Consider the following 23,929-nt stretch of genomic DNA (forward strand, 5'->3'; position numbering starts at 1 on the left):
CCATACCTTTCACTATGATCTTCATGGAACTCAGGGTATGCATTAGCAAGAACAACTGTTCAAAGTAGTTTGGCTGCAACAATAACAAAGCGGGAAGGCAGTCTCTGGGTGGCGCAGCTTGCATTGAAGGAGCATCCAAAAATTCCCGTTTCTTCATATTCCTGGACATACCCACGGAGATGTACGTGATTTGGTTATCTTTAAAACCCATTTCTTGCAGAGTTTTTTCGTCACACTCTATAGACAGTTCCTGGCCTGAAAAATATGTCAAAATACAAAACCAAACTAGAATAAAATTTAACTAAAAATTAAAAAAAATTCGCGAAAAACCCTCATAGACGTGTTTCCTGAGTCGAATTTTACTAACCCTAAAAATATTTGCACTTATTTAAGACTCACCCTATATAATAAATTCAATCGTTCAGATTTTTTAATTTAATCCTTCATTACCTTGAGTAATTATCCGTATCCATGTATCCGGCCGTTTTCCAGTTGATCCACTTGTTCCACCATCCATACCCTCTTCCTGTGCCTTAATTTTCTGGATACCTTCCCACCATTTTACTATTTCAGCCCTCAAGTCAGCTACATAGTCTATAAACCACAAAAAAAAAACAATAAAAAATACATAACTCTTTTTGGGACACTCTGTATGTACCTGAAACCATCATTTCTAAGATACACCGCTCAGAACAGCTACCAGACTGTACCACGATTCTGATTGGTGTACTCGATCTTTCACCTATGGCTGCAGAATGACTTTCAATACCTTTGCCTTCCAAAGCCCATTTTCTCAGATGATAAGCGTATCTTTATAGGTTAAAAAAAGCAAGTAGTTCAAATAAATCATATTGAATAACAAGGGTACATTTTTTAGCACCGAAATGACGCCAAAATACCATACAATTGAAAAATACCAAACATACCTTCGTCTGAATGTTTCGATGTGCGTCTTCATCAACAAAAGCGCCCTCTGTATACACAACAAAGAACTTTCCTCAGTGCCGTGATTTGAAAGTAGATCTTCCGATGCTTCTTTTAAATGCGTCATGCACTGATCCACGAACTGACTTTCATTTTGAAGGTTCTGACCCATATAAAAGCTGTTTATGTACTGGATAGCTGCCATACTGACATCTGTAAAAATATATTACATTTTTTTCTTGAATACATTTGAACTACTCGACGTATTTCACCTGTATTATTAGCCCTTAGAGCTATTTTCCACATGTGATCCATTCCAACGTTTCTGTTCTCTTTATCCCCGTCATCAGTATCCATATTTGCTGTCATCAAGTGATGCAGGCTGCAAAGATGCTGAAACAGACTCAGGCAGATCATGCTGAACTTCGCTGGAGGTAAACTAGGGAGATGATGAAGGTAGAGTCTTCTCAAGGCGTCCACTCTTAAGGCGTGTAGTTCGTTTGTCTTGGTTTGGGACAGAAGCCAGCTGAATAGTTCGTCTGAACACTCGGGATCGTGGGCTAGACACTGCCACAAAGTGTCTACTTGGTCTATACTTAACCTGAAAGAAATATAGTATTTTGCAGTGCAATTTTGAAATGTAATTTTAGTAGAATTGAAGCTAAATAAGGTCTTGAAAGTTTAGAGTCTTGATTTCATGGGTATATTTATAAATGAGGTCTAAATTATAAGAAAATGCATTTTCTACGAAAACTTGAAAAGATAGGTAAGAAATGGTTTAATACAATTTGATAGACAATTAAATTGTGCATCTGATTCAAGTAAAATACACAGGATGTTCCATTTAAATTAAACAAGATATTGCCGTTTAAAGCTAGTAATTATTTAATATAAATTTTTAAGCACTCTGCATAAGGTAGTATTATTTTTATTATTGCAACACAAAATTTAGTAAATAGAAAAACTTCTGTACGATACTTGATTTTAAAAACTTAAATACGCCTAGAGAAATGTAAAAAAAAAGGAACTTAATCAAATTTATCTTTATTTTAATCGCAGAAACTAAAAATGTAATAGTATACAGAGTGTTCCATTTAAAAAAATACACCTTGATATTTTTTATTTATTTGGGACACTCTGTACTTTTTAAAGATAATTTTAAATTATAACTTTAGTAGTCCTCCATCGATCCCATCACTCACAATTTCTGAAAATCTAATTGTGTGGCTACAATACTCTGTGTGGAATGAGGTGAATAACTCTGTATATATAAAAATAATTTATACAGCTTACTTAAAATTATTTGGCGACACCATAGGCGAAAAAACGGCTGATAAAAAATGCAGCCTAACTTGCACTTGCATCTGATGACTGTACAATGGTATAGATTTTTCAGGATTGGCAGTGTATGCTAAAAAAAATTAAGAAATATACGCATAAAAATACATTTAATTAAATATTCAATAAAACCTTTGAGATTATTAAAGAAATGAGTCATCATGTGATGCTGACGTTCGGCCCAAGAAGTCACGTGATGCATCTCTAAACCCCTGAAAGATGTCAACAGTTTTGGCAACATCCTCAAGGAAACTATCACTGAAACGTTGTTGGCAAGGTTGTTTAAACATCCTGAAAAAAAACAATATAATTAAACATATAAAAATAATATTGTATAAAAAAATTAACTACCTTCAATAAATTTCATTCTGATTTCCTTATCTGGCATAAAGCAAATCAGGTTGCATAACGTTTTTTCTGCTTCCACTGCCAAACCTTCACCGAGTTGACAGATTTTGTCATCTTGTAGTAGATCCCAGAGAAGAGTGTTGCCAGGTTGACACACGTTGTCAGGTTTAAAACAAGCTGACAACCGTGGATCGATCATTCTTACTGAAGGAGACTAGAAAAGAAATTTAAAATAGTCAGAAATAGTCAGTTTTCAATGGGTAGTTCAAATGAACCAAACGTACTTTTTCGGGAGTGTGTGCTATTATGTGGAGATTGAGGTTAGGATGATTCTCAGTAAGTTGGGCTAACTCCTCCTCACATACAGAGTCTTCTCCGTCAAAGTCCGCCATGTTTTTTTCGGATTTGTTACTCATCCGAGAGGAATAACTACCCTCAGCATCACCTAAACCAAAATACAGTATAATTAAATAAAAAACGACGTTAATTTGCTTTCGAAATAACAATCGATGACATTCGATGGAAAATGACAGCGATCTCCATTCCATGCCAACTCTGACATCGTTTTTTTTTCGATCATTATTAAACTGACATAAAGTGTCAAATTCAACAATACAAGGTATTACTTTTAAATCTTTTTATATTATTTGAAAAGTTTGAAATTGTTTAAAAATTATTTGTGGCGTTTGAAAAAAAATAGCATGTTCCATTCGGAGTAAAAATGACTCCTGTATGTCAAACGTACAGCCTCGCCAGGAAAAGTGTCATTTTTTACTCCTAATAAAACAATATGCTATTTGTATGTAGAATCCAAAAAGAATAAAATCTACAGGGCGTGCCAAAAGTCCACAACAAATCTGATTTTTTATTAGAGAATTGAGCAATTTCATGACCAATAAAATGCTTTAAAAAATACTTTTAAAAATCCTGAATTAAAAAAAACTGTACATATTCTGCGATATCACCCAAATCACGTTCTTAAGCAATAAATTACCTTCTATTTCAGCCTCTTCGCCACTAAGCATCTCCAAAATATGTCCTCCAGTAGAATGAAGAGTGATGTAGTTACCGCAAGCTGCAGCCTGTGCCATGTGTTCTTCTTTACCCAGCTCACTGCATGAAGAACTTTCCTCCAAGTATATGTTTGGTTTTAAACTAGTCTGCACCTATTTTTCACCATTTAAAAAAAACAATTATAATAAAAAAATATAGTAAAATCTGGTACAAAACTAACCAAAGTGTTTATTTCGGCCGGCAACATGATGCCTTCCTGAGTTGAGTGGCTCTTTAGCGCTTTGATTTCGTGGTCACTGTCTACTTCAACTTCGCTTAGTGTTTCTATGCCTGTCAAACGCCCCATGGCTCGTTTGTGGTTGTTGCCTTTTTGTCGTTTTACTCTAGCTTTCCTCAAAAATTTTCTCCTAAAAAAAAAAGAAAAATGTTTGAAAAACTTGTCAAGAAACTGTGGCACAATTGAAATATATTCTGCCCAGTAAGAGGATACATAGACCAGATTCCGTCATAGGCGTTGATAAAAAATAGACTAAACATGTACACTGATTTGTTTTGACCCAACATATTACAAGCTAGAAGTAAACAAACCGTTTGTTTATTTCTCTACTAGGAACCTTAGACCATATAAAACATAGACGCGATTTTTCGATACATATTTCGTAAACATGATAAAAATGACGTCATTTCAGGGCATAGTATTAGTCTTACTTGGTTTTTAAATTAAAGAAAAAAATCTAAAGAACAAACTGGGAACCTTAGATTATAGAAAACACAGATACAATTTTCTGAGATATATTTTGTAACCAACATGAGAAAAACTGACACTACTTCATGACATTGTATTGGTCTTATTTAATTTTTACGCGATATAAACCAGTAAATTGTTAATTAAATTAAATAAAAGAGCCTAAAGAACATACCAAGAATCTTCTGAAGACACACTGAATCTGTAATAGACACACTTTTTCAAGACATTATTTTGTAACCAACATAATAAAAAATGATGTCACTTCAGGGCGTAGTAATAGTCTTATTTAGTCTTTATTCAATAATAAACCAGTATCCTTATCAATCAAATTAAATAAAAGAGCTTTAAGAACATACCAAGAACATTAGACCATATAAATCATAGACACGATTTTTTCGAGGCGCATTTTGTAACCCATACGATAAAAACTGACATCACTTAAGGGCATATTTTTTTTTTTTAAATAAATGATAAAATAGCTTTTTTCTGCGTACACTTGGTTCATATAACTTAGGTACCTTATTTTTGTACAGAAAGTTTAGTCTATTCATATACAGGGTGTCCCAAAAATAAGTGCAAATATTTTGACTGGTAGTATATTTCGGCCTCAGAAACACGCCCATGAGGTATTTTTTGTAAAAAAAAAATTTGAAAATTTGGATTTTTTTGAAAAAAATTTTGGAATTTTTTTAAATTTTAAGTTAAAAAACATAATTTCTTGATAATATGGCAACATAGGTTAGTGACTTAAATTTACATGAAAGAAAATCCGGAAAAAATCAAAATTTTAGCAAAAAATGATTTTTTTTGGAAATTTTCAAAGTAAAATAACTCAGTTATTTTGGATTTATTTGAAAAACGGTAAAGAGAAAAAATGTTTCTTTTGGCCAGATCTAAAACCCCTTAAAATATTTGCACTTATTTCTGGGACACCCTGTATATTATTTATCTAAGATGTTGACTAATGGAGGAACTGTTATTTTAATAATCATTTTAGGATTGACAAAAATTGGTAAAAAATGTGAAATACACAGCTCTGACCAATAATCTAAATCACTAAAAAAAGTCAGGCTGCAAAACCTTTTATTTTACCTTTTTCTCATCTTGGTAGGACTGTCCTCTGTATCAGCCTCGTCTTGACTACTACTAGAAGCGATATTCTCCACTCCCTCGGGCATAACATTTATAGCAGACAGTATTTTCTTCCTGACATGAGCTTTTCTGTCGCTTTTACTCTTGACTGCCTGAGGCCACTTCATTTTCTCTGGAGTCGGTGACGTCTTCAGCGGTACTCCATCGATCTCCGTGTCGGTACTACTATTGGTGCCCTGACAATGAACCCTTTCGATCAACTGCTTGCTAAAAAACGAATTTTCAACTTAGAAAAACAATTAAAAAGTCAAAATATTGTAGAAACGATTACGAATACCGTGCTAGCTTGCATGGAGGGGGCCCACTGTTATCGACAACAATCTGACCGTGGTCTTCCTCCTCTATTTCGACGGCGTCGATTTCCTCGCTGTCCGATTTGTGGCTTTCCGAGTGCCCCGTGCTGTCGCCGTGCTCCTCTTCCGAGTTACTGGCGTCCAAAGAAACACTAATCAAGTTTAAAACGTTTAAAAACCACTTAGTTATTTACATGCATGTCCTATATTAAAAGTAGTTCAAATGTACCGAAGAACAGCAACGGTAGTTCAAATACACCGAACCTAAATTAACTGTATTTCCTTTGAATAAAAAGAGCAAGGAAGATTACAAGTAATAATAATTATGTAATAACACGTACATCAGATATGCGAGAAGATACGCTACTGAAGCACGTCAGTCAAATTGACATATCCTAATTATTTTGGCAATTAGTAAATAAAAGCGAAAATGCAAGAAAAAAAAATTAGTTAATTCACAAAACATACCCCTTTAGAACTTCGTCTATCATGTTAAGAAATGAAAGTAAATAATAAAGCGCCTCTCGTGTTTGTTCGCACTCAAAAAATTTTAATTAATGCCTGTATATATTTTTAATATATTTTTCAAATTTTACATTTTTTTAATTGAAAAGTAATATATTACATTTAAATGGAATATATTACATAACAAATATGTCAATTACAGGATTACAAGCTTGTTTTCTAATATTTTTTAAATAAAACGAATTATCAAATTTCAATATATGTATATTTGTCGTAGGTATGAAAAAAGTAAAATATAAAATGGACAAACGCTTACTTACATTGGAATAAAACTTCCACTTTTAGTTTTGTAATCCTAACGCAATATTTCTATTTCACAAATAAAAATATCCGACAACATTAAAATCACTGAAACTTCCGGGGCTGACAACGAAAACTGAAAAATATAACGGCACTTTTTGTTTTGGACCTGTATATCAACATTACGCTGTACTATTATGTGTTTGTTGTTGAAATAATATAAAATATCTAATTATAACTTGTAAATTTTAACATTTTAACATGATTTACAACTGACATATGTGTCATAACATTTTAATCTTAAATATGTATGTAATATAATTTAAATTACTATAATGCAACTTTTTACAACTACATTATACTAAGAAAACATTTATACATTCACAAAATACAACAAAGTCTAATAATATAGTTTGAAAACAATGAATATTGAATTAAAATTGAAAAAGTTAAGCGCGACCCCTTGTATCAAAATTAGATCGCAATTTTTACACCATTTGATGACCGGTGGCGCCTCTAGTGTTTATTCGGGCGGTTGGTCTTTTACTCCCGCTTATGGCCATAAAAAGAAAAAGTTCTAAAGGGGGATGTTTTGTGAGTTAATTCTAAGAGAATTTCATAAATGATTGATAGTCACTTAATAGTGGAAAGTTATTACTACACAACTAACTATATTACAGTCTTTTTCGATAAATCGCAATAGTGTCACTGTTAATTTAAATTCAGACACAAAAAAAATCGTCTAAATTTACTACCTCTAAACAACTACCAGTTGTAGAATAAATAATAAATAACATAAAATAAGCTCAGTGAAAACAAACAAATCCCCAGAATTTCAAATCAAATTCAAATGAATCATCAAACAGAACTATCAGGGATTCCCATTCTAGGTCCCCATCTACATCTATCATGCATGAATACATGGATAGCATTATACCCCCTCCTTAATCTTTTTATTCAAAGGTATTTTGAATGTAACGGACCCAAATTAAGAATAGTTAAAATGTACCGAACAACAGTAAGAGTAGTTCAAATATGCCGACGCTAATTAACAGTATTTCGAATGTACCATTAATATGTACCAATATTATATTATTGTAGCAATATTAATAGGTTTATAACTGTATAGCACTAACCTATTTTCTGACGATGTAGCTGTACATTTATGCAGCGTAATTCCAGCACTAGACGCCGCTACATTGATCAGTCCCACCTCTGGAGCAGCCCCTCCTATATAAACAAAAATAGTTAAAATTAACGTATTCCAGTCATTTGAACTACTCGTACCTCTTGACCACACAGACTTGATCAAAGCACTGGCCAGGTAGAGGGTCTGTTCCGTATGTTCTTTCGGCTCCAATTTCGTCAGCAAATTGTACAAGTGCAACGTCGGAGCAGCTGCAAGGTGTTTAACAAGACCTGGAAGCAAGTCGTGCACGGGTTTTGCGCAGTGTTTCAGCTGCGCAGCTGCCCAGATAACGTCCATATGCTCGCAAGTGATTCTACCCTCCATGGCCAAGAAATTCAAGATGATGTGGCTCTGTTTGATCACTTCCACGTGGAGATTGGGGCCGAAAATGTGGGAAATTATATTGTTGTTTATGAGCCAGTCTGCCATGTGTCTTGGGACAGCTTCGGCGTCAGGGAGGGTTTCTCCGACGCATATTTCAGCTAAAACGCCTATCTGGTTGTTTATCTGTGTAATTCCAGCCAGTCTAAAAAAATATTTAAATAAAAACGTTGTTTTTTTATAGTAATCTCTACAAAGTTTGCAAAAAAGTGGATTTTTTCATTGAGTTATTGAGCATAAAAAATATATTGAAACAATACACTGCCTACGTCTGACGTCACGCTAGTAGTCGGAGCCTAAAAATATTTCCAAACAAAGACGTAAATGCTTAGGAAAAATATATATCTCTCTATATATAATCTCAGAAAAAAACCTCTAAATCTGCAGAAATTCAAATCAAATTGGAACGTGCCAAGTAAAACTGTCAAAATTGACTGTTACTGTAAAAAAATTGTGTGGCATTTCCTGCCGCCGATCCTATTTCTAATGCGCGCATATTAAAATAGTATAAGACTCCTTGATAAGTCTCTATATTCAGTGATTTTAAGCTAATAAAAACCCAACGTTATTTCTCTTTTAACTTTACACAAATAGTTCAAACCTACACATATGAACAGATTCACAATTAATCTCTTTATAATTAAAATCCTGACACAATATCTTTCCAGATTTACATACTTTGCATAAAACCAATTAAAAAATAAACAAGAAATAACATAAAATATCATCAGAAAAGCCCGAGAAACATCCAAGTAGTTCAAACAAACATGTATAAATTCACAATAATCTAAGCAATAATTTAAATGCATGTGTCAATGTCTTTCCAGATTTGTACACCTTGCATAAAATTAATTATAAAATAAAATTCAGTGCTCAATAAGAACAAATATACCCAATTTGTTGCAAACTTTTTTGTGGTAACTTAAAAAAATCATGAACCTCATTGTTAAAGTACTGGATGTGAAATACTTGAATGCCAAATCCAAACCGTCAAGATCAAATGCCACTGGAGAGTCTAAAGGATCTTTAATAGCATTCCACATGAACTCTAAAAAATTGTTTAAAAACATTTTTAAAAAACTCACACAAGATTATGTAGAATACAGTACCTGCCATACTCTTAATTGTAGGTGTTCTTAGATCTTGGTCTGACAACTTACACATATATCTTAAAACACACGATCTTAAAGGTACTAACATTGTCACCATACTCTTATAGTTCATCCACAATTTTAAATTACAAACTAGAATAATTTTTTTAATGGTATTAATATGTTTAATTCAAGATCAATAAAAAATATCATCTCACCAACAGAAATCATTGCATGGGCAGTGGAAACTGGCAGCATTTCTGGAGATAGATGCGTAAAGCAATTCGTCATTGCCAGTAAACCTCCTATTTTACAAAACCAACTGACATTCTTTAATAAATAAATTGGTATTTCTGAATCGTGCAGGTCACAAAACAAGTTCAAATTCGCCATCTCTTGCTGTGTCAAATCATCCACCTTCGACTGAATAGTATGCTTAAAGGCTACATACAGAGGAAAATTCAATAAGAAAATTTTTGAAACTAAAATAAGAAGTTTATCGCGTTCTATCACTTCAGCATTCTCTTTCTCATCTTCCTGGTTCTGCTGGCCTTCCTTTTCACCTTCTTTTGGCTTTTCTGGGGCTTTTTTAACCAGTTCTTCCTTTTTATCTCCATTATTCTCGGATTCAGAGCATTTATCTACTAACTGTTTTAACTGGGATACTGCCATAAAAATTAGACCCTGTGTTAAGTAGCTGAATCTTTCCAGATTCTTGGGATCTCTGTAGCAACACATGCACTGTCTAAAATAAACACGTATTTTTGTCATGATTATCAAAGAAGTGTAGAAAATAAAGATGTTACCTTGCTGGCCATGTCTGGACGTACACAAAAGTTGTATCCACATCATCCTTGGTTAAAGTGGGTTGTTCCGTCGTCTCTCTACAGACTTGTGCCTCGTCTAAAAGCAGTAAGAAGTTTTGTATGTATAAAAATACGATAGATAAAACGTATGTATATGTTGTTGGATCTTTAAATTTCGGTAGACTTACAAGAAACAAGCAATTGCACAAAATCCGCGCATACTTCGCACATGTTTGATCAGTCCGAGCCTCGATCAGGACTCTTTCATTGCAGTTTAACTGATTTTTTGCGGATTCTATGTTACTGGCCCTTTAAATATCGCTCAAGTTTTTGGATCGCGAAGAATAATGACAAACAAAACAGCCATATTGAAAATTGATATTTGACCACAGATTATTTTGGCGATCTGTCAAAGCCCGACGTAATTTTAAATTAAAAAATTGAAGAATATAATTAATTTATAATTGTTGCAATACCCTAAACAATACAAGAAATGCATCTAAAAAAACATATTTAAAAGTATCTTACAAAATTTATGTCTATATTATTTTAAATTACTTTTTCTATTTTAAATTATCTACTGCACTACTGTGTTCTAGGATTATGCAATACAAACAAATAAATGTTTTTTAAGGATTATTAGCTAATTTTTTAAGTTGTTTCTTCGCTAAAAGGCCTCAGTTTTATTCAGAATAATTTAGGATTATTACTAAGTAGCTAATATTCAAAGAAAAACTAAAAATAAGCCTTTATTTTGAATAAGTCAAGAACGCAGTCTTTGTAATGTCAAATCTGTACACGTCACCTTGAAATCCTAACCTTATTCCTAACGTCTGTCTTGTATATTGTTTATAATTTTTAAGAAAAACCTCTGAAAATGGTGTCAATAATAAATTCCGTGGATACGGGTCACGAGGACATGATCCACGACGCCGAGGTGGATTACTACGGCCTCAAATTAGCCACCTGTTCGTCGGATAACAGCGTCAAAGTTTACGATATCAAAAACGGGGCCTCCACCTTATTAGATGAGCTTAAAGGGCACTTTGGACCCGTTTGGCAGATCGCCTGGAGTCACCCCAAGTTCGGTAACTTGTTAGCTTCCTGTTCTTACGACCGCAAAGTCATAATATGGAAGGAGACCAACAGAAAATGGGGCAAATACTATGAGTACTCCAATCACGATTCCAGCGTCAATTCTGTACAGTTTGCGCCCTCAGAACTAGGCCTAATTTTAGCTTGCGGTAAGTATCTAACATATTCTCACAAATCTCTTTTAAACAAATCAATTTTAGGCAGTAGTGATGGCTCTATTTCAATTTTAACCTACACTCCCGAGACAAATACATGGGATGCTAAAAAAATCCAAAACGCCCACGCTATTGGATGTAATTCAGTTAGTTGGGCTCCTGCAACAACCCCTCTGTTTAACGGCAACGAAAATGAACAACAGCCCCTTGTTAGAAGGCTTGTTTCAGGTGGTTGTGATAACTTAGTTAAAATTTGGAGGGAAGATGGTGATCGATGGGTCGAAGAAAACAAATTGGAGGTTTGATTATCGTTTTCTTGAAATATTCTTGATATTTTTAATGATTATTTTCTAGGTTCATTCAGACTGGGTGCGTGATGTTGCCTGGTCTCCCTCTGTAGGCCTGAGCCGTCATACTATAGCCTCCTGTTCACAAGACAGAAGAGTTGTAATATGGACATCAAACGATTGTATTACATGGAACTCTACGATATTGCATTTGTTTGATGATGTAGTTTGGAACGTCAGTTGGTCTTTGAATGGAAATATTCTGGCTGTCTCAGGGGGTGATAATAAGATAACGCTTTGGTCCCAGAACACTGAAGGTGTTTGGCAGTGTATTAGCGATGTATCCAAAGGACAAGGCCACATAAACAATTAAAAACTTACTTTTATTTAGATTCAATGTTGTAAAAATTCATTTATATATTATTTCTTTTGTTAGGAGTTAAAATAATGTATTATGCTTTCGTAATTTTTAAAAATAAACAAATATTTTCCAAAAATTAAATTTTGTATCCTTGAACCTGGAACCATAGATTACATGATTTTCTTAAACATTTTAACTACATTTCACAGGAGTAATTGGTGGCTAACTTCATGCGAGCGCCAAATCCGAAAAAATTGAGGTTAAATGTTTAAATAGTAAATAATAATGGATATTTCCGAAAAAATATTGCAATTATTAAAAAATCTTGACGAATCTCTTGCTTGTACGTTGTGTAACGAGAAATGCAAAAATCCTATTCGTATTATCATGTGCGGACACTATTTTTGCGAGAAATGCATCAAGAATTACACTGGAAGGAGTAGATGTCCTCAATGTAAAGGATTTTTTGGGCCCCAAGATGTTAAAACTGAAAATGTGGCAAGACAGACTGAAGAACCACTTAAAGACTTACGTGAACTTCTTCAAAACATTCAGAAAAGTAACGTTAAACCAAAAAAATCAGACCAAAATATAGCAAATGCAAAAAACTTGCCCGAAAAAACTACACATGTATCTAAACATGACAATAATATATTTGAACATAACGGGAAGCAGTATCACGTGAATTATACAGATATATTCTCCATTAAGAAAAATTCAAAAGGTGAAACCAAGTTGCATTTGGCTTGTAAGAAATTTAAGTTGAATGAAATACAGAATCTTTTGAAACAGAAAATAGACATAAATGCAAAAGATTATGCTGGCTGGACACCATTGGTAGGTATGACTACTAGTTATAATTAAATAATACTGTAATATCTTGCAGCATGAAGCTATACAAAGTGGAAATGTTGAGGTTGTTGAATTTTTACTTAAAAATGGTTGTCTTATAAACATTCCTGGCTCAGATTATGCAACACCTTTACACAAAGCAGCGTCATTGGATAAAATTGATTTGGTTAAACTGCTTCTTAAATATGGAGCTGATAGAGATATGGTCGAATACAGTGGACTGAAACCAGCAAACTGTACTACAAAAGATGAAGTTAAAGAAGTCTTAGAATCCTACAACGACAGCCCTATAAATGTACTGTACGAAGTATATTTGCCTAGTAATATACATGTATATGCCCACAGTATCGATGAAGAATATAAAAACAAGCTGGTAGGGTCTAAAAAAATAACTTTAGTAAATAAAATGGACCCGATCAAAAAAATTACGCATATTGCAATTAAAAAAACTCATAAAGTATCATTTAAAATTCTCCAAGCAATGCTAGAAGGCCTGCAATTCATTACACAAGAATCAATTGATGATTTTATTGATGGAAACTACTTTCTGGATATTCCGAATTATGTTTTTTTAACTGGAAACGATGATCTTAATAGAGGAATCCGAAAATCTATGATTAGTACATGTTTAAGGCATCCCAAATTATTTGAAGGTGTCAATTTCTTCATTGAAGATCATCTAACGCCTGTTCAAGTGTACCATTTGAAAGTTGACAAAGAATATTTGACCAAATTAATCAAGGCGGGTGACGGACATGTGCTACATCGAGCCCCTGCCTTGAGAACTTGCGAGAGTGATCAAGTACATCCTTTCTTTGCTTCTAAATCCTCCAAGGCTTATTGGTGTTGTAATTTTATTATTTATGCTGAAAATAATGTTCCAGACTTGAAGTACAATATGCCAGAGTTACAGCATCGTACCTCAAAATGGTTGATTGATTGTATTATAAACCACGATATTTGTGACTAAATAAAAGTATATATTAAGTAATTCTACAGTTTATTTACAGGATAAATACTAATTCTATGCGTCAGGATACCTTTTTAACAGTATATTTAATTGTTTGGAGGTCAAATTCTTCTCGCCAGGTGTTAAAAACTTTTGGGCGTCTCTGGCACGTTGCTTATCCCTGTCGCTGGAGAATTTCGTGTAGCATTTCTGGAAAGATTCGATTTCTTTGGAGCACATACTCTGGTTAAAATCGTTCGCCTTAAAACAAGCAAAGAGGATGGACATTTCGTGCAAACAGCATACTTCGGATCCTTTGGTGGCTTTTCCTGATACCCTCTTCTTCAGTTTTAACGGGAGTATGTCTTGAAAAGGTACATTGTCCTGACGGACGTTCCTTTTTAACATTAACGCAGAAAAAATCCTCATTTTGTCGAAAAAATAACTTCGATTAAAAGTTTTGAGGTTAATAAGTAAAACTCTTCTTTTTTTTAATAAAGGTGCGAAACTAATAACTCTTCTTTTTTTATTAACCATCCGCAGCTGCTAGATTCTTCTTTTCGAAATGGTGAGAATTAAAATATTGGCTTTTTAAAGCGTCTGCGCGCGAAATTTGCCCGATTCAAAATGGATTTCCTCATTTTAACGCGCCGTAGTCGCCCAGATTTGCCCGCAGTTGTCTCGTCGGTCAGCTGAGTGCTATTTTTAACGCCAATTTAGGTTTTCTTGGGAATTGTGACTGAAAAAGACCGTCCGAAATGCCGAACATCGTCAACGAAATCAAACTGGACTTCAAAGATGTGCTTTTAAGGCCGAAACGATCCACTTTACGCAGTAGGAACGATGTAAGTAGGGTTTATTGATTTATTAACGGGGTTATTTGGGGAAAAGATGATCTCTGATAACGGGGCATAGTTTTAAAGCCCAAAAATAGCAACGCGACTTTACCAATAATTATAAAAATAAATTTATTTATCCTTGAACTATAATTTTGCGTTCAAGGTTTGTGGTTCTTATTGAAACCTATTAAAATTGATTTCTTGCGTTAAGTAATATATTTCCGATGAGACGCGAACAATTTATTTTAATCAGCTAGACCAATTTTTACTGGAATTTATTGAGATTACCGCATTTATCCAGTTTTCTGTTGTATAAATCTATCTTAAAATGTATTTTTTATCGGCACTATAATGTAAATTAATCATCGTTTGCGTTGATAAGCGCGAGACTGTAGTCAGCTGATCTGTGTAATTTACATGTGTCTATTTTTTAAGATAACAAAATAGTTTATTAATAAATTCTAAGCAGAATTAATCAATTTGTTTTATTTTATTGACACAGGACGCATACATAACGTGAATTCTAATTAAGTAATGTTTTTACAAAAGAATATTCGTATTTTTATTTAATTTAAAATATAATTAGTTTATTTTTAGCAGAAAAAAAGTATTTAGAGGCACAAAAGAATATATTTTTTATATATTTGGGATCAGCCTAAGCGGATGATGAGGGTCATCATAGATAAGATAAAAAAAATTCACAATAGAAAGTAGGTTAAATGTACCGCGCATTATTGTAGTAGTTCAAATAAACTTCCGCGTTAAAGCGGGTCATAGACGTTAAAATTTGCAGGACACGCTGGGGTAACTGTTACACGTTGCAAATTAAGGAAAATTATGATATATAATGTATATACAGGGTATTTTATAATATTCTGTATATACGTTTAACTACACATCTTTGAGTATTGTCAATTTTACGTAATAAATTACATTTGTAGAGACTTTGTGTTGTTTTTTAAGAAGAGAACCAATTTTATTTAAATTTTTATAATTAAATGATGAATATATTACAGGGTGTTCATAAAAATATGATAAAAATTAGATTCTAAAAATATAAAAATCGAAAAATTTGAATAAAATTTTTAAAATTATATTTAATGTTAATATAGTACCGTATGATAAAAAAAACGGTGTCAGTGATTGTTATGAAATGAAGATTGCTTTCATTTTATATGTAAATTTATATGGGGAATGTCATCGATCGTCATTTCCCAGCCAACTGGACGCTGTTTTTTTATCGATCATAGGTATATATATATATAGCATGTAAGAGATCTATATTGAATTCTACTGCTCAAATTCTCAAAAGCATAATTGATAATAACTATAAAATATAAATTAAAATATTTAAAGTAATAATATTTTCGTTTTTTTGCAGGTAAATTTGCACAGACACATTACTTTTAGGAATTCTAAACAAGATTATAATGGAATACCTGTGATGGCATCAAATATGGACACTGTGGGCACGTTTGAGATGGCCAAAGCTCTGTCAAAGGTAAAATATACATACGTTTTTTTTAAGTCATTTTTAAGTGTTAATATTATATTTACAATACTTTTTATGGAGTCATATCATAAAAATATGCTTAAAAAGCTTTAATAACATCTCTTTACTAAACTCATTCCTAATAAATTGTACCAAGAAGGAAAAACCAAATTCTTTTATTTATGTAATATCAACTATTGCAAAACTTGTCTTTAGAAAGCAAAGCATAAACAGTTTTTATTAGTTGTAATGATTTTTTGTGTTGTACTTATAGCAACAAGTTTGCTTAAAAACTAGGTCACAAAGTGTAATTTACAACAATGAAATTGTTTAATTTTTTTTTGAATATACACAAAGCTAATTGTGGAAATAGTATCGTTTGGTAATAATCATTAACTATCCGTTTTTATTGTTTGTGTTTATATATTTATTAGTTTTTTCGTCTACACAGAATGTTTTACTCGATATGATTTGACTGAACAGGTAAACCGTTTTGTGTAGACATATCTTTAGAGAACCTGAATATTTTATGTAACATTATATAAAATTGCACACTTTTTCTAATATTTATTCAACGTTTTATCGTAGAATAAACGATTTTTTTGTTGTCTTTTCAGCATGGACTGTTCACGTGTATTCACAAATACTACACGGTGGACCAATGGCGAAAATTTGCTGAGCAAAATCCAGACGTGTTGAAAAACATAGCTGCCAGTTCTGGAATGGCCGAAAATGACTTCCTCAGGTCTGTAAATTGTTGCCAAAATATTTCTTTTACATTTTTCACCTCTTACAGCGACGGCTGTAGAATATGCGATGTATTTATAGGTTTGGCGCATTTTCCGCTGGTGCTGCCACCATCGGAGAATATCGTAAACAGCTAGTATATACAAATACACGGGTTCAAATAGCGAGCATACGAAAAAATTAGTATTTAACTATTATATAAATGTGTTAGGAAGTATAATTCGTGGAAATTCTAAAAATAAAATAAAAAAGTAAATATTTTGATATCTTCAGAAGGTCTAACTTGTATTGTAATTTATTATCCCAGCTAAAAAAACTTTTTAGATGAGTTCAACTACAGTAGCGAGTATAGTTTTAATCACCGGTTTTGCTAGTGGTGTCATATTTGGGACTAATTCGGCTATAACGAAATTTTTTAAAGGTACATAATTATAATTTTAGTTGTTCGTAAAACATTTAATCACTAGTTGATTAAAAAAAGTATACCATTAATATTGCAAATTATATTTTATCCTCTCATAGTATAAGTCTATTTAATTTTTTGATTATCTAATGGGCACTTGTGGGCGCTCTAATGGGCGCTTGGAGGGCACTCTAATGGGCGCTTGTTTCGTCAATCTGTCTGAATCCATTTTTGTTTTTGATCAAATCGGTGTGAGAAGTTTTGAAGCTATAATATGTTGTTTCGGGAGAGTTGAATATCTGGAAAAGTTGAGGTATTAAATGTTATTGCACCCAGTAACGCTCTAATTTATTTGGGACACTCTGTATCTTGTAAAAATATTTTTAAATTGTAGCTCTAATAGTCCTTCAACGAACCCAAAACTTACAATTTGTAAAAATCTAATCGTTTAGCTACAATACTCCGTGTCGTATGTGGTGAACAACCCTGTATATGCAGAATGTGGGTAAAAGCGATGGCAACATTGCAAGGCTTCAATGCACCGTTAAAAAACTTTTTAGTGCCACAGGTTCATTCTCCTGAAATTTCTTGATGGTTTATAACTTTTTTCTGCATCTGTTTTATCTTATATTTTAGCAAATAACATAGTTATTTTTTACAGACTTTCCGAAATACTAAACGCTGTTCCGGAGTTAACTTTCATATGTCTGGATGTAGCAAACGGGTACTCACAACATTTCGTAGACTATGTAAGAAAAGTTAGATCTTCCTTCCCAACTCACACCATTATAGTAAGTATAAAATAAAGCAAAAATTAGGGGGCCTCCATTCAAAAAATCATCACGTAATTTATGGATGCCCTGCTCTTACAGTTTTTTCTATAATTTTTTTAATTTTTGTTTGTGTTCGTCAGGCAGGCAATGTAGTGACAGGAGAAATGGTAGAAGAACTGATACTGTCAGGTGCTGACATTATCAAAGTAGGTATAGGTCCAGGGTCCGTGTGTACCACTAGGATTAAAACTGGAGTGGGTTATCCACAACTTTCCGCTGTGATAGAGTGTGCCGATGCAGCTCACGGACTTCAAGGACACATAATCGCCGTAAGTATACAGGGTGGTTCTCTATTAACTCGGAATAAATCCAGTAAATCAAACAGATCTGATTTATTTTGAGATATATGCACGGATACGTTGATTAGTATTTTAAATTATTTTAAAATTTTATAAAAATTTTGCGCTATTTTGAGTAAAGAAATAATCTAGATTGAAATTTAAAATACTATTTTTATAAGCAAAAATAAATGTAAAAAGTTGACATTTATGCTTAAATATATGATATGTTTGAACTAACCAACTAATACATTCTATTCAGGGTGTCATTTTCTATCGAATAAAGTAAAAAAATTCCGAGGGTGCCGTTTAAAAATCAAAAGTTGTAGTCATTTCCGGTGAAACAGGAAGTGGCCAAAAACAATTGAATACGTCAATCAATCCTAATTTATGTCATATACTAACATACCAAATCTCGTTTTTTTATCTGAAGAAATAAAAAAGTTATAGGAGTTAGCCACTTTTGAGACGGACCCCTATACTAACATACCAAATTTCGTTTTGTTATCTGAAAAAATAAAATAGTTACAGGGGTGAGCCACTTTTGAAATATACTCGGTATTATTTGTTAATATGCACGATTGAAAAAAGTAGGGGAGAGTGGATAGATAATGACCAATTTTGTATTCAACTAAAAATATCCAAAGTGACATAGAATAATTCTTGATTCAACTATATTTTTTTTTTATTTCCAAATAGGATGGAGGCTGTACGTGTCCGGGCGATGTTGCCAAAGCTTTCGGCGCAGGGGCGGACTTTGTTATGGCGGGAGGCATGTTCGCAGGTACAATTTTGATTTTAAATTCTACTAAAATACAACTTATTGATTTGATCGACAATATTTAAAGAGATAATAGCCAAGGTCTGTCACTGACAGTTGTCTGTCTTTTTAATTTACGAGTAAATACAGTATTTTCTGTTATTTTTTGGTTTTCATCTGTCGAAATCTTCTCACTCGTTATACAAATTTTATTGGCTGAAATATATGTACGTAAACATAATGAACAATGATGTTGAATACCGTATGATCGTAAAAAAAACGGCGTCAAAGACGGCTGGCGAATGACAACAGATGATAATTTTGGCGAGGTCAATCTCTACACGTCATTTACTAAAAATTGATATAAAACTTGTCAAAAATTAAAAAATTGGTCAAGTGCGAGTCGGACTCGCGCACGAAGGGTTCCGTACCATTCATTATCTATACAACATTAGACAACTATATTATTATAAACTTTTTTTTTCCGATTTAGCCGAAATTTTGAATGCGCGTATAAGTAATTTAAAAAAAATGAAGAAACACATTACTAAAAATTGTATTGATCAATAATAAATATGTAAAAAGTAAAAATAAATATGTAAAAAATAAAAAAAAACGATTAAAAAAAATCGCATTGACTAGGATTCGAACCTGCCTTACTACGGTTCCAACGTCATAGCAGCGTAAAGTCCTAAAGCTTTAACCACGCGGCCACCATTGACTTGAAAGATTCTATGTAAAATTCTTACTTAAAAGATAATGTTTAGTGAAAGGACTGTTTTATTTATAAACATTTATTAAATTCTGTTTTTAGTATTTGTTCTTATAGAGGCAACATATAACGGTTCATAAGATAGAGCTTTGTGACAGACGGACGGACGGACAGCGAAGTCTTAATAATAGGGTTCCCGTTTTTACCCTTTGGGTACGGAACCCTAAAAAGGATAGAACGTTTTCAGATCCATACATATATTTTTCCAAAAACAAATATTTTTTCTCTAATTACTAACTATACTATTTAAAAATCATTTTTACTCAATATAAAAATAAATATAAACCTTCTTAAGGCCAACTGACAGTAAACGCCATTAAAAATAAACAACGCTTTATTGTACAAAAAGCCAAAATAGCTTCATCGACAAAGCATTTGCAAAACAAAAAAGCACAAAAACAAATATACAAATAATAGGAAAATGTCATACAATAAAAATCAATTCAAAAAAATTTACGTCATTAAAATTACAAATAAAACACAAACATGGACACAGGCGTATCAAGAAAATTTTATAAAAGGAAAATTGTAAATGCATAAAATTATGTTATATATCATAAAATCAAGAGTTATAAATTATTAAATATTAAATAGTAGACCTTTAACCAGTGTGTGAGATGATCAAAATTTTAAAATTCAAAATTGTTCATGATTAAACATCAACAAAAAAGTCGTTTACCGCATATGCGGGAGAGAATGAAAGTGACTTTATATTCAAAGGCAAATGATTGTATAATCTCCAATCTCAATATTTATATGAAATAATACTCATATATTTCCAAGGGATATTTCTGATTGCTACTGTTCAATTTTACACCCTGTATGTTATTTTTGTCCTAGGCCATGATCAGTGCGACGGCGAAGTGATCGAGAAAAATGGAAAGAAATTCAAACTATTCTACGGTATGAGTTCCGATACGGCCATGGAGAAACACGCAGGTATAACGCAAGAACGGTAAACCTCGGTAAACTAATAGGATTGCTCATCCTCATAAGACGTACGTTCGCCTCTTCCCGCGCTTCAGCTGACAGTTGTGACGTCATTGTAGCCCTTGTCAAAGCCTTCGTGGCCTTGTCATGATAGTGTGTATTATTAGTTGCCTATGGTAAACTTATAAAAATAACAGCTGAGAAATGTTGAGTTAATTATTTTGTCAATTTTAAATGTGAAAAAGGTGTCTTTAAAGTTTTTAGAGCTACAGAGTGTATAGATACGTTCATTTTGTGTTGTGGATTGTGACAAAGTGCATACTAAGTGCCCACGATTTTGTTTATTAATTATTTTAAAGCAAAATATGGAAGTACTCTAAAAAGAATGCTTGCAAAAGGTGATGCTGGGACCTGCTGTTCTTAAAAATGCATTATCCGAGTATTTAATACGATTTATACAGTTAATTTTCTTTACTGCATACATATAAGGTGTTTAAATAAATAAACTAAATAATGAACGTTTTGCATTCGGTAACCAATAATGCACGTGTGTGTATTATTGGTTGCCGGATAAGGACTAATAACTATGACAAGGGCTACAATGACGTCACAAAGCGAGTAGTTTTCGCATGCACCTGGCGGACACTTTTGGCTGAATGAGCAGTCCTATTAGGTTAACTGTTCTTGGGTATAACGTTGTGCAGTACCCAGAGATATAGCTAGATAAGTCTAAGATATAGTCTAAACCAATGACTAAAGAATATAAGGACATGTAACGCCCATATACGGGCTGCAGCAGAATTTGTGACCTTAGATGCTCATTCTCCTTATCTCTATATTTCTGGCAGTACCTAAAAAATTACTACAATTTTTGATTTGACACATTTCTGTATAGGTGGTGTAGCTGAATACAGATCTTCTGAGGGTAAAACTGTAGAAGTGCCTTACAGGGGTGACGTAGAGGTTACAGTTCTGGACATTTTGGGCGGCCTAAGGAGCGCCTGCACTTATACGGGGGCGGCGAAACTGAAGGAACTACCCAGGAGGGCCACTTTCATCAGGTGTACCCAGCAAGTCAACACTATATACAGCTAGAGAATTTAAAAGCGCTTTAAAAATGTTGGGTTTTTCATTTTATTTTCTCCAGCAAAATGAAAAAAGCGATGATTGATATAGTGGATTTATTTTTACCCTTTGTCCTACAGGGTGTTTCAGAGCTCGATCTTTAAAATTTGAAAAATCCTTTTAAATTATTTATAATTTTAAGTATACTATATTGCAGGGTGTAAATGAATTAGAATGTGCGCTTTTTATTTTTTACTTAACTCTTAACTACCTAAGAGTTACTTTTACCAAAAAAAATATATTTTTCTTGGCAATTTTAATAAAACTTTTTAGTGACACAGGTTCATTCTCCTGAAATTTCCTTACAGTGTATTGAAGCCTTGCAATGTTGCCACCTCTACACTTGCCACCTACGACATTCTACAGACTTCTGAATTTATGCGCACTTATATTCATTACACCCTGTATACTCTTTATTTTTGGTTGATATTCCTTAAGTATACAGTGGTAAATAAAAGAAATGTTGAGTTTCAATTTTTGTTGTTTGAAAATGTACTCTTTTTTTGTGATTGTACAAAAAAAGGAAAATTATAGCACAATCTCATTTTGTTTATAAAAATATTGTATAAAAGTATTAAAAATTAAAAAAGACAAACAAATTATTACAAACAAGGAGAACCTTTTTTCTGTACTATATAATTATTTTATATTAAAAAAAACTTTTTGAATTATTGATTTAGTTTTATAAATTATATACAGTGATGCACAAAATATTCTCCACTTACTAATAAAAAGACAAAAATATCAATATAATACAACATTAGAGTGTTTAAAAATGCCTTTTAAATGTAGAAAAAACCTTAAAATGTTCTGAAACTTTTGAAAAACATTTTTTATCTTCCTATTGCTGACTTTCGTAATGTTGCCAAGCTTTGGAAACAGTCGTACATTCTAAGAATTTTTTTCTTTGCTTTATTATATTTGTATTATAGTTAATGTATTAAATTGTGTATTTTTATGTACTTTTTAGAGTTTTATTTTTTATAAGTGCATTATTATATTAGTAGCTCCCTCAGGTATGATTATTTTATTAAAACAGTTCAACAAACTTTTAAATAATAATTTGGTAATATGCTTAATAGAAATAGCTGAAAAAATCACTGAAGATATTTAAAAAGTTTACAATCAAACGCAGCTATGTTGCCAGGTCGTTAAATAGTCGCACAATTAAAGGTTTTTATACTTTAATGTACCAAAGGAAAATTTCTGTTTTAGTTCTTTTCTTTTAAGTAAATATTTATACTTAAACAAGAATTAGGAAGAGGATCTATATTTTTTAAGGTTATATAGCCAGATTTAATGTTATTTTAAGATAGTATAATAATATAAACACACAGAAATAGGTATAATTTAATATAATAAATATATTTTTGTATTCTTGTTTAGTGATGTCATGTGTGTTAAACAATCTGTCTTTTTCTTTAAATATAGGTAAAAATAGTAGATCTTGGCAACACTGCCGCATTGCGATTCGAAAAACAATAGTCATTATTAAGGAACAATACTGTTTGAAAACATGATACTACAAAATTCTTACAATTATTTCATATGGTGCCTCTCAATTGTAATTATTGCACAATGAAAATTAAATTTTTGGTGATTTTTGAAAGATGATTCAAGTAAAAATATGATAAATCATTTCCTCTATTGTGTTTTATTAATTTTACAGGTATTTTAGTTTCAAGATTTTGGCACAAATAAATATGTAATAATATGAAAAGTAATTTTGTTAAAATAAAGTTGTTTGTTAGACAGTAAAAAAGCTCTGTGTTTTATTTATTTATTTAGAAATTATATAAAAGAATTACTCAGATTTATTACATTATGTATTCACTTAAAAAATTGTATGGCATATAGAGTGCCCCAACGTTCAAAAAGAGGCTATATACAGGGTGGCGCCTCTCATACGACGCGAAGGCTCTAAGTAAGCTCAGCTTATGTTAATTTAAAGCATGTTTAAAAATATATATCGCTATACAGGGTGTCCCCAAAAAATGATACA

General features: G+C 32.5%; 5 protein-coding genes across 6 annotated transcripts in view; 3 read left to right on the forward strand and 2 right to left on the reverse strand.

Moving 5' to 3' along the window:
* LOC115884943 (ubiquitin carboxyl-terminal hydrolase 34) overlaps positions 1-10,406 on the reverse strand; it is a 32,563-nt gene extending 22,157 nt beyond the window's left edge. Inside the window, exons 1-20 of one of the 2 annotated variants that reach the window (XM_030903664.1) lie at positions 10,238-10,406; positions 10,050-10,146; positions 9,462-9,988; positions 9,262-9,396; positions 9,092-9,200; positions 7,870-8,297; positions 7,719-7,812; positions 5,802-5,969; positions 5,465-5,731; positions 3,845-4,031; positions 3,605-3,776; positions 2,895-3,055; positions 2,614-2,824; positions 2,395-2,553; positions 2,218-2,335; positions 1,197-1,525; positions 927-1,137; positions 659-810; positions 451-594; positions 7-255 (exon numbers count right to left, since the gene is read on the reverse strand). In XM_030903664.1, coding sequence (XP_030759524.1) covers positions 7-255; positions 451-594; positions 659-810; positions 927-1,137; positions 1,197-1,525; positions 2,218-2,335; positions 2,395-2,553; positions 2,614-2,824; positions 2,895-3,055; positions 3,605-3,776; positions 3,845-4,031; positions 5,465-5,731; positions 5,802-5,969; positions 7,719-7,812; positions 7,870-8,297; positions 9,092-9,200; positions 9,262-9,396; positions 9,462-9,988; positions 10,050-10,146; positions 10,238-10,280 — 3,961 coding nt within the window. In that variant the 5' untranslated portion in view covers positions 10,281-10,406. The remainder of the gene's footprint in view (positions 1-6; positions 256-450; positions 595-658; positions 811-926; positions 1,138-1,196; positions 1,526-2,217; positions 2,336-2,394; positions 2,554-2,613; positions 2,825-2,894; positions 3,056-3,604; positions 3,777-3,844; positions 4,032-5,464; positions 5,732-5,801; positions 5,970-7,718; positions 7,813-7,869; positions 8,298-9,091; positions 9,201-9,261; positions 9,397-9,461; positions 9,989-10,049; positions 10,147-10,237) is intronic. The other variant, XM_030903665.1, reaches the window with a different exon arrangement.
* Positions 10,407-10,835: 429 nt separating this feature from the next.
* LOC115884934 (protein SEC13 homolog) lies at positions 10,836-12,080 on the forward strand. Its single transcript, XM_030903656.1, has 3 exons — positions 10,836-11,293; positions 11,345-11,598; positions 11,654-12,080. The coding sequence occupies exons 1-3, from the start codon at positions 10,927-10,929 to the stop codon at positions 11,957-11,959; spliced, it is 927 nt and encodes a 308-aa protein (XP_030759516.1). The 5' UTR covers positions 10,836-10,926; the 3' UTR covers positions 11,960-12,080.
* A 121-nt stretch (positions 12,081-12,201) lies between these two features.
* Positions 12,202-13,790, forward strand: LOC115884928 (BRCA1-associated RING domain protein 1-like). Its single transcript, XM_030903649.1, has 2 exons — positions 12,202-12,784; positions 12,834-13,790. Exons 1-2 carry the CDS (start codon positions 12,233-12,235, stop codon positions 13,767-13,769), a joined length of 1,488 nt encoding a protein of 495 aa, XP_030759509.1. The 5' UTR covers positions 12,202-12,232; the 3' UTR covers positions 13,770-13,790.
* A 33-nt stretch (positions 13,791-13,823) lies between these two features.
* On the reverse strand, positions 13,824-14,177 carry LOC115884818 (coiled-coil-helix-coiled-coil-helix domain-containing protein 1). Its single transcript, XM_030903517.1, has one exon. The coding sequence runs from the start codon at positions 14,175-14,177 to the stop codon at positions 13,824-13,826; it is 354 nt and encodes a 117-aa protein (XP_030759377.1).
* A 198-nt stretch (positions 14,178-14,375) lies between these two features.
* Positions 14,376-23,679, forward strand: LOC115884893 (GMP reductase 1-like). The gene is made up of 8 exons (XM_030903607.1): positions 14,376-14,593; positions 15,969-16,088; positions 16,697-16,824; positions 17,891-18,020; positions 18,143-18,331; positions 19,040-19,124; positions 20,713-20,811; positions 21,698-23,679. Exons 1-8 carry the CDS (start codon positions 14,507-14,509, stop codon positions 21,895-21,897), a joined length of 1,038 nt encoding a protein of 345 aa, XP_030759467.1. The 5' UTR covers positions 14,376-14,506; the 3' UTR covers positions 21,898-23,679.
* Positions 23,680-23,929: the final 250 nt, after the last annotated feature.

The sequence above is a fragment of the Sitophilus oryzae genome, unplaced genomic scaffold (genome assembly GCF_002938485.1).
Source record: "Sitophilus oryzae breed Bouriz unplaced genomic scaffold, Soryzae_2.0 scaffold_358_pilon_pilon, whole genome shotgun sequence".
Taxonomy (NCBI): Eukaryota; Metazoa; Arthropoda; class Insecta; order Coleoptera; family Curculionidae; genus Sitophilus; species Sitophilus oryzae.